At 38.2% G+C, this 10,189-nt stretch overlaps 1 protein-coding gene across 4 annotated transcripts in view; it reads right to left on the bottom strand.

Moving 5' to 3' along the window:
* The window catches only part of LOC138032409 (MORN repeat-containing protein 2-like), a 14,046-nt gene extending 4,736 nt beyond the window's left edge, over positions 1-9,310 (bottom strand). The window contains exons 1-6 of one of the 4 annotated variants that reach the window (XM_068880071.1): positions 9,250-9,310; positions 8,705-8,785; positions 7,383-7,421; positions 4,749-4,799; positions 1,638-1,754; positions 1,529-1,563 (exon numbers count right to left, since the gene is read on the bottom strand). In XM_068880071.1, the coding sequence (XP_068736172.1) occupies positions 1,529-1,563; positions 1,638-1,754; positions 4,749-4,799; positions 7,383-7,421; positions 8,705-8,785; positions 9,250-9,295 (369 nt within the window). In that variant the 5' untranslated portion in view covers positions 9,296-9,310. Of the gene's footprint in view, positions 1-1,528; positions 1,564-1,637; positions 1,770-4,748; positions 4,800-7,382; positions 7,422-8,704; positions 8,786-9,043 lie in introns of all 4 variants that reach the window. The other 3 variants (XM_068880070.1, XM_068880072.1, XM_068880073.1) reach the window with 3 other exon arrangements.
* Positions 9,311-10,189: the final 879 nt, after the last annotated feature.

Genomic DNA, 10,189 nt, shown 5'->3' on the forward strand with positions numbered 1-10,189 from the left:
GCACCACAGCCAGATGGTAATTAGCTGTGAGTTGATTTTGATGAGGGAGGAAAACTGGATTACCTGGAGAAAAACCCTCGAGTCAGGTTGAGATTGACTGAAACTCAGCCTACATGTGAGCTGGGGCCAGAGTTAAACCCAGGCACGCATATAAACATCACCAAATGCTACTCCTCAAGTAAAGATAAACAGGTGCATTTACCCTAAGTTAAAATTAACGCTTAACCTTTAGTTTACCCTTACATGTACCTTATTGTTGCAAATAGGTAGCAAATGCTTAGATGTAAAGGGATACTTTGTGTTGGATGTCAAAATTAGATGTGCATCTAATTAGGGTAGATCCTGAAACCTAGTGGAATTCACCTCTGTTGTGCACCATAGTGCGAATTTCATTCCGGTACAAAACCTTGCAACAATGAATGTAAATGAAGAACAACAACTTGTTTCGGTATGAACTTGACCTGGGGGTGGACTGGAACAGATAGTGCACACATGAATTTCATCAATCCCAAAGGGCATGTATTTAATCAACTTTAACTGTGCCTTTCAGTAAGCATGATATGAAATCAAGTTATCATCCTGGTATGGACCTTGTGCATGGGCAAGATTTCTCATGTAAATGGCCCCTTAGATGACTTTGCCTTTCTTAAAGTGCTACTATGATGAAACTTGAATCTTTCCTATCTAAGCCATTTATAGACATAAACATGTCATCTGTACGAAAAGAAGAATGCTGCTCACTATTTTCAAATATCTCTTTTTGTTCCAGAGATATTCAAGTTTTCAAAATATGCAAATTAGCCAAGTGATGACGTCATATCCCAGCCAATTTGAAGATTCTGGAGGATGTGCTCCAAAATATGAGCATACCAGTTTTGTTATCATGGCAATATATTGGGTTCCAGATCTCCCTGATATTAAAGGCTTTGCTCAGGCCACCTTTGGCATTCTAGACTATTTTGATATTTGCTAATGGTGCCTTGTCTGCATGATCCTGCAAGCATATAGATACGTCAGGTTGAGTTTGTTGCCTTGCTAAATGTTTTTCTACATGTAGCTCATGATTACCAAAAATATTGAATCGGGTTGGAGGGGACGGGAAGAGTGAGTTGCCATGGGAACCAATTTCTTTACAGCCAAAGGTGTGTTGCCTGTCTAACTATTAGCCTACCACATTTCAATGGTCTCTGCTGCAAATTGACCTATTTATATCCTTGATTTTAGATTGGGTTGAGTGAATGACATCATCAGTAATATCATTAATTATTTTGCATACTTTGCATATTTTTCAAACTTATTATCTCCGAAACCAATGCAGATATTTCCAAACGGTAAACAGTGCTTTTATTATCATGGAATTCTATATGATATACCTAAAAATTCAGGGATAAAGATTTGATCATAGTAGCACTTTAAGGATGTTGTTTATTTGAATACATTAGGCCCTAAAAGCTTCTAGTCACCTTGAATAGGGACTTATTGTTAATTCGTATTTTTTACTCAACTTGTCACTGGATTAATGCCTTACCTCATATAAAGCTCCTGATGGGTGAACAAGTTTTCCTGTGAATGAAAAGGAAATAAAAATTGAAAAAGATATGATCTCTATATCTTCCAAATTAACAAAGCATATTCACCCTGTCCATTCATCTTGTCTCCATCCCAGTTTCCATGATAACTTAGTCCATCAGATGTTGTGTGCACTCCATAGCCTTGACGCTGCAAGCCTTCCTCTGTCTGAATGTATTCACCATCTGACAGAAAAAATTCTTCAATAATACATGTAAATCTTGCTTTTGTTAACATGGCACTGTGTGCAGGGCAACTATACAAGAAATAGGAAGCATCTTGTACTTACTTAATTTAATAATAATAGTAATAATAATAATAATAATAATAATAATAATAATAATAATAATAATAATAATAATAATAATAATGATTTTATTGCAGCATATCTACAAAGTAGCTCAACATCTGCTATCCAATTACATTTCCTTGTTACAAAAGAGGGACACACTAATGTGGAACGTTCTTGAAGCCGTTCAAAAAATTTGCAGCACATGTTTTATTGGGTCTAAAAACACTCGGCTATGCATTGTGTTTTTAAACTCCCATAAAACACTGCTGCTCGTTTTTTAAACATGACGTAAAAACCCCAAAGTTGAGGATATCTCTGAAAATATTGGATGGGTGTTGTTCAAACTTGGCACCAGTAATGTACATCACATTGAGGCAAAGAGTGACAGAAATTAAGATGTTACCATGGCAACTCTCTCGTTTGTAGTCCCCCTCTGCAATTAACCAAATATCTCGGATTTTGAACAGATGGTCAGACTTGAAACGCATGTGCTGCCCATCATGCTTTACATTTCTGTATAAGCTTAGCAAGAGTGAACATGTTTATTACGACAATAAATGACAAAACCAGTCTTGCAATAACTAGACCCAGCAGCAAAAATGGTTGCCATGGCAACAGTATAGAGGGTGTCACTTATTTTACGTATGAAGGGGGTAGTTTCTAAAGAAACTGTGGTGCTGCGTCGGTGGGGAAGTAGTATACAAAAATTTGGTTTTATCAACGGAGTTGATAATGTAAATTGGCCACCGTGCAGAGATTCTAAAAGCTGACGTTTCGAGCGTTAGTCCTTCGTCAGAGCAAATCGAGGAATTATGGGTTACGTGTAGTTTATATAGTAGAGTAGGAGCTACGCTATTGGTGGTAACATGGCAACGTGAAAAATTGGAATATATTAGTTAAATGAAAAGCGTTCATTAATACCGTGAGGATTAAGGGTGCTGATTTGAAAGATGAATTTTTGTTCCAGATTCTTGCGGCTTTCCGTCGTACCTAGATGTAGGGAAAGGCCGCAGATAGCCATGTGTTTTTTGGAGTGGTTAGGGAGATTAAAATGACGAGCGACTGGCTTAGATGCATCTTTGTCATTCTTCTCAACTCGACTCCGATTTTTCCAGCAAATCAGAGGAGATGTGCCAGTTCTTCGAAAAACGTGGCTATCCTGTCTCTGTGGTCAAAGCGGGCCATCGTCGCGCCCAACAATTTGATCGACAGTCATCACTACAAACATCACAAAAAGATAAGAATGACAGAATCCCATTCACCCTCACTTTCCATCCTCATAATCACGCTGTCAAAAGTATCATTCTTAATAATTTTAAATTACTCCAAAATGATCCCGAGAGTGGTAGAATCTTTTCACAACCACCACTTATTTCATTCAAATGCGACAAAAACGTATTTAACTTTTTAGTTAGAAGCAGGCTAGTTAACACTAGCAAGATATCGGGAAGATCACCGATCGTTTCAGATGTACCTCCGCAAATGTCATTTATTGCATAACCTGTACGTTATGCAATAAATTATACATTAGCGAGACAGGTAGATGACTAGGTGACCGATTCCGCGAACACCTTCGCGATGTTGAGAAGAATGACAAAGATGCATCTAAGCCAGTCGCTCGTCATTTTAATCTCCCTGACCACTCCAAAAAACACATGGCTATCTGCGGCCTTTCCCTACATCTACGTACGACGGAAAGCCGCAAGAATCTAGAACGAAAATTCATCTTCCAAATCGGCACCCTTAATCCTCACGGTATTAACGAGCGCTTTTCATTTAACTAATATATTCCTATTTTTCACGTTGCCATGTTACCACCAATAGTGTAGCTCCTACTCTACTATATAAACTACACGTAACCCATAATTCCTCGATCCGCTCTGACGAAGGGCTAACGCTTGAAACGTCAGCTTTTAGAATCTGTACGGTGGCCAATTTACATTATCAACTCCGTTGATAAAACCAAATTTTTGTATACTTTTTTTACGTAGATTACCGCTGCAAAGTTTGAACAGATATTCTCAATTTTGTGGTTGTATATTGCAGTCATGTGCACAATTTTTGAACAACAACTTGAATATCTCTGGAGCGAGAGAAGATACTCCAAAATAGAAAACACCATTCTTCATCAATTTGGAAGGCCTTTAAAGTATGCAAAAGATATTTGGGTAATGGGTGCATTCAAATTCAAAAATGCATTAAGTCAAGTGAAGTCAATTCTACTCCATAACCTATGTACAAGCCTTAAGGAAATTAAGGTTAAGTACAGCTACAGTTTATGTTGAAAAGGGACACCTGGAGGAGGCGTGCTGAATCGAGGCATGCTTTAGCTCGGCCATAGTAGTAGTAGTAGAAGAAGCTATTTCAGAAAACATTTACAATACAAATCAGGATTAAACTGTACACTGCTTGTTATTATTTGTTTGTCATTTATTTATTTTTGAGCAGGTTGAAGTTTTGGCAACTATCCAGCTGATGTGGACCTGCTATACCCACCCACCCATATACACACAGAGGACAGCCACAACACTGGGAACTTCATCCCCAGTACTCTTCTCGAATATTGTGTGGGTTCTTTAACGTCCCACAGGGAACTAGTGAACATGGAAGTTATTTGTGAGATGGGACCTCCAGCTTATTGTCCTTACCTGAGAAGACTTGAAAGTCTAACCATTTGCGGCAGTAATTACAAAGGCAGCACTTTCTCCTCAGTTATTTAAAGACCCTGAGTGTTGGTCCAGCCAGAGTCAAACTCATGACCTCCCGCATGGCAGCCCGGTGCTCAACCAACTCAGCCACCGGTGCGTGGTGTTTGTTAATATACCATAATTCCCTAGCTAATTACCAATGATGTCACTTCAAAGCATTGAAAAAAAGATTTACTTACCATATTTGTCTCCATTTGGGAAAATGTATACACCACGAAGTACTACTGGCCCTGTAATGACAACAAAATGCTAATGACAACAGCAGTGTATTTCTGTACTTTGAATGCACATGTTGCTGTCAAAGAGTGCTTTAAAGGGGCACTGTCATGGTAAATTTGCTGTTTTTAGGTCAAAATGAGTAAAAATCTAAATTAGTACTTAAGCTCAAGCGTACAACATTCCTAACAACCCACTGACAAGATATGAAATATCTTTATGGCACAAAGAGCTATTCGTATTTAATTTTTTGTGTCTCTCTGAAGACACTATCTCCAAACTTGAAAAAAAACTGGCCAGTTTATTCAAGTTTCAGTCCATTTCCATCCTCTCCATCCTTGGCTGCAAACAACAAAGAATGAGTGCACTTCAAAGGTCATTGGTAACAAAACTACAGCATTAAGTTTTGGTTTTCATTGATGCATTACATCTTTTAGTGTTTTAAAGCTAGTCTAAGACTAAAATAGCATGACACTGCCCCTTTAAAATCCTGCTTGTCTTCAAAAGGAAGTTGTTACATGATATTACTGACACTATTAAACTGTAATTTTTTCTTTGACTTACAGTAACAGATTTTACTCGTTAACTGGGGGCAATTGCCGGGGCGTTTGAGGTGTCAATGGGTTAAAGAAAAAGGTGTGAGAGACACTACTTTCAGGATACATTGCTCAAAAGTATTTGGAACCTTTGCCAAAGGGTTCCTGATCTCCACTAAACTTAAACCTTTCAATTGTGACTGAGACTTACAGATTTTCCTCTGTCTAACGCCAGGCAATTTTACTGGTCAATGGGGGCTGCATCAGGGATGAATGGGTTAACAACATCTAAGACCACTGAAAAACTGTCCATTTCAACCCTCTCAATCCTTAAAGGGTGACTAATAAATTTTACTCTGTCTAACACCAGACGATTTTACTCACTTGTAAATGAGGGCGGCTTGAGGGACAAATAGGTTGAGGTCCTTTATAACTAACCCAACGACACCTCAAATGCCCTCGGATGCCACCAATTGACGAGTAAAATAATCTGATGTTAGAAAGAGTAAAATCTGTTAAGTCTCACTCCCAGGGGTCAATATTATGGGTTAAAATACATGAACAATAAAGAACAAACTAATATCATTAACTTTCATTACAAATTATTGGGCCATCCCTTTTTTCTCTTTGTATACCTTAGTAATGACTGACCTATATTCTTAAGTTCTCAAAAAAAATGATACAAGGAAGGTATAATACATTGTATTAATGACTTAGTAATTAACAGTTTTTTTTTAACTCTTCATCTGAAACATTGAGTGTGGACTGGACACAGTGTAGCATTATTTATAAATTTATGTTTGTACAAATAAAGCTCAGGCTCAAATGACAAAATTAATCAAGCAAATAATTTTTGTGTCATCAGACTGATGAGGAAATCAAATTAAGCCATCCTATGCAGTGTTTTTTTATGTTGTTTGTGAGAATTCCTGTCTTGCAGTACCATTACTTATTCAAAATCAATCGAACAAATATTTTTTTATACTTATCAGACTCATGGGCAAATCAAATTTAGCCAGTTTTCATGTGTTTTACCATTGACGAGTAAAATCGTCTGGAGTTAGACAGAGTAAAATACTAAGTCTGGCCGGTTTTAGCTGTTCAGGCGTCGAAGGGTTAATGGGGACATATTCAGGTCCTTGGGCAATATTTAGACCTCCAGGAAAGTAACCATATAAACCAGGAGTCTACAACTCCAATACTAGGTCTATGTAGTGGCATTTTCACAGATCAAGCTATTTTTAGAGTCCAAATCGTAGTCAAGGAACTTGTCTTAGACAAGTTCTTAAATAGGCTTTGGCTTGCAGGAGTGACTGTACTCAATTCCACAGGTAATAATTTCTTATGTAAGACTTGCTGGAAAGGTCGGGTTTCCTGAGAAAATCAATCTAAAAATTACTTGATCTATGAAAAAGCCATTTCACAAATACAAATTATGAAAATGTACACAAGCTCAGAGAATCTTTAGACAGAAGTAATTTTTAAGGACTAACTGCCAAAGCAAAAATATTCTCCCTCTCTTCTCTCATGTTACAGAAACACAACAAGTCTAATGGACTGTCTTTTAAGAAATTCGTATCTTAGCTTCAGTGCCTGTGGAACAAACTTTTAACAGCACTGAAGCTAAGATACGAATTTCACCACTATAAAAAAAAGTTTAATACAGGAGCCCATGGCTAGGAGGTACACTGTCTCATCTTCACCCTAAAGGAGACAGTCTCGATCCCCCTTGATGAGGCCGTCTCCTATTTGCTGTAGATATCATGGCATTTTTGGGAAGGGTGGAAAAACACGTCACTAAATTCAGCTTATCACAATTTTTGTGATGAGCTAGTGGCATGTTTATCCAGCCATCCAGAACTTGTTGTTGGTCATGTCAAGACTACAATAAAGTTTAAAATAAAACAATCATTAGTTTAATGTAACATGTAAATGTACATGCATACACAAAATAACACTATGTTTTGGGCAATGTTTGTAGCGTGGAGGACAAATCAACTCATCTCCATTCAACAAAACAACTCCCAAAACATGTGAACTGCCCATATTGGCCGTCTTTACCCGAATCAGCTTTTCCTCCCTTCTTTTCCTGCTTCTTTGCTGTAGATGGTAAATAATAATTTATTGAATTCAAACACCAGATACTGAAAAATGTTTTTTTAAAACTTCATAGAAAAAAACTTGTCCAAAAACAAAGTGCCCTTCTTTACATATTTACCATTAACTTAAGCACTTGGGGCCCATTTCTCGAAAGTCCCGAAAAATTTTTCGGGTGCAAAAAGCCATTTGTGAAACTGCCAACTGCTTGTTTTGGAAAGCCAATCTTTGACAACGCTTTCGAGGTAACAAAAACTTTAATCCTCTCCATTCTTGAGATACAAAGGGAATTGTGACACACAAAAATGGCCCGTAAAGTTTCAAGAATTTTGAGAACCAGGCTCCTGGACTCAGTCATTCAAAGGCACAATTGTAATCCATCTACATCTACATTCTCCAGTACTTGGCAAAGTCCCCTCTGACTTAAGGCTGTTTTTGCTTATGTGGCCTCATACAAGTTAAGCCTTTTCAAAACATCATTGCCAAGCCAGCTACAATTTGCTGGAGAATTCAGTCCAGACCACAACACCAGGAACTCTGTGCCCTGTTCTTTTTGATTTGTGAGTTGGAACTTTAACATCCCACAGAGTTTAGGAGTATTTGCTCATGTAATAGTGAATTTGCACACTTTGAGCACATGCAATAAAGCCTAACCTTGAAAACAATAGACCACCCTCATAAATGACGACCTCCTTTACATTCTTTTGTACTTATGTTAATTAGACATACTGCCCTCATTTTGAAACAAATATTCTTTTGAAATTTTCCAAGAAAGGCTTATTAGCATTAAAACAGAAGAGTATTTTATTTGGCCGCCATCGTGAAAGACGTCTATGGCTAACGTTAAACATGGAGTTTATTTTATACTCTGAATAGTAACTTGCAGGATGCACTAAATTAAGTCAACTGGGGACTGAAAAGATAAGATACAGATACAAATATTTCGTGATGACACTGTGCTTAAATAATGTCAAAAAGTAGTTCTGTATATTGCTGGTCTTCCATGAATTAAGGTTAATTAACGTGGTTTTGGGTTTTGCCCGCCAATTGCCCAGTAATGATCTTTGGTCAAGTATACAACTCACGAGTGGCATGCTATACTTTTGCTGGAAAGGACACAAAAATGTTCAAGCTAAACGCGAGAATACAGCCGAGCTTCGCTCTTAGCCTCTCATAGCAACGTATTGGAACTACAAGCTTTTATAATAATTATTTTGACTCAGACGCGCAGCAAAAATAATTGTTAAGACAACTAAAGTGAGTTTTCAATAAAACAAATTGTATACCTGGCATAATAGGTGACTCACTTTTCCATGGCAATGATACAACAACGACGACTCCAATGCAGTATGGGATGGGACGCGGCCCTGGGAACGAGTCAATAGAAAACGAGTCAATATCATCTAAAATCAAACCAATACAAAGTGTAAATATGAAAAGCCAAAGTACTAATATATCTTTGTTATTAAGACAGATAAATCAATATAGTCATTTTCTTCTGAAAGTCTTTGGAGTAGGATATTGTGCGCGCGCTCACGATGCAAAACTTGTCTTTTCATTGTTAACACTAGCAAGATATCGGGACCTAAGCGATCTGTTAAGATCACCGATCGTTTCACATGTACCTCCGCAAATGTCATTTATTGCATAACCTGCACGTTATGCAATAAATTATACATTGGTGAGACAGGTAGACGACTAGGTGACCGATTCCGCGAACACCTTCGCGATATTGAGAAGAATGACAAGGATGCATCCAAGCCAGTCGCTCGCCATTTTAATCTGCCTAACCACTCCAAAAAACACATGGCTATCTGCGGCCTTTCCCTACATCTAGGCACGACGGAAAGCCGCAAGAATCTGGAACAAAAATTCATCTTTCAAATCGGCACCCTTAATCCTCACGGTATTAACGAACGCTTTTCATTTAACTAATATATTCCTATTTTTCACGTTGCCATGTTACCACCAATAGCGTAGCTCCTACTCTACTATAAAAACTACACGTAACCCATAATCCCTCGATTCGCTCTGACGAAGGGCTAACGCTCGAAACGTCAGCTTTTAGAATCTCTGTACGGTGGCCAATTTACATTATCAACTCCGTTGATAAAACCAAATTTTTGTATACTACTTCCCCACCGACGCAGCACCACAGTTTCTTTAGAAACTACCCCTTCATTCAATAGAAAACGACTGCTGATTGGTTCCGCCAGAAGCAGTTGCTTGTTCGTGTAAGCTTCGTGTAGTGTAAACCGTATTCCTGATTTCACGACGGAACACCTCGAAAGGTCGTCGAACTCGAAACCATTCAAAATTGTTATTCCTGGAGTTGAACAAGTGGTAGGAGCAGTCTCCCTCCAGAACATGTATCTCCTCACCGAAAAAGGGTAAGCCTGTGGAATTCTTTAAATATGTGCAGCTGTATTTTGTGTAGCAAGGTTCACGCGAAGTAAGCTTACGTTTTGCCGCATCCTGGCACTTCTGAAATTGGAGCGTAAGAAAAACGGAAATTAAAAGCTGTTGTGAGAGACAACTCGTTCATGCATTTGGCAAGAAAGAGTCACTTGCCATTTGTTTTTGATTAAATGATGCCTAAAATGCACAGGGTTTCTTTTGCGCACGTAGCTACTGGCCCCCACACGGGATAGGACTCGACGGCCGGTCATGATCAACAAGGAGAGTATACAGATCTATACCGGCGAAATTCTCTTCCTCTGTGAAAGGGAAAGTTACTACGTTGTATTAAGTTTGCAAAGTAGACAAATTTG

Source organism: Montipora capricornis, chromosome 14, assembly GCF_036669925.1.
Source record: "Montipora capricornis isolate CH-2021 chromosome 14, ASM3666992v2, whole genome shotgun sequence".
Taxonomy (NCBI): domain Eukaryota; kingdom Metazoa; phylum Cnidaria; class Anthozoa; order Scleractinia; family Acroporidae; genus Montipora; species Montipora capricornis.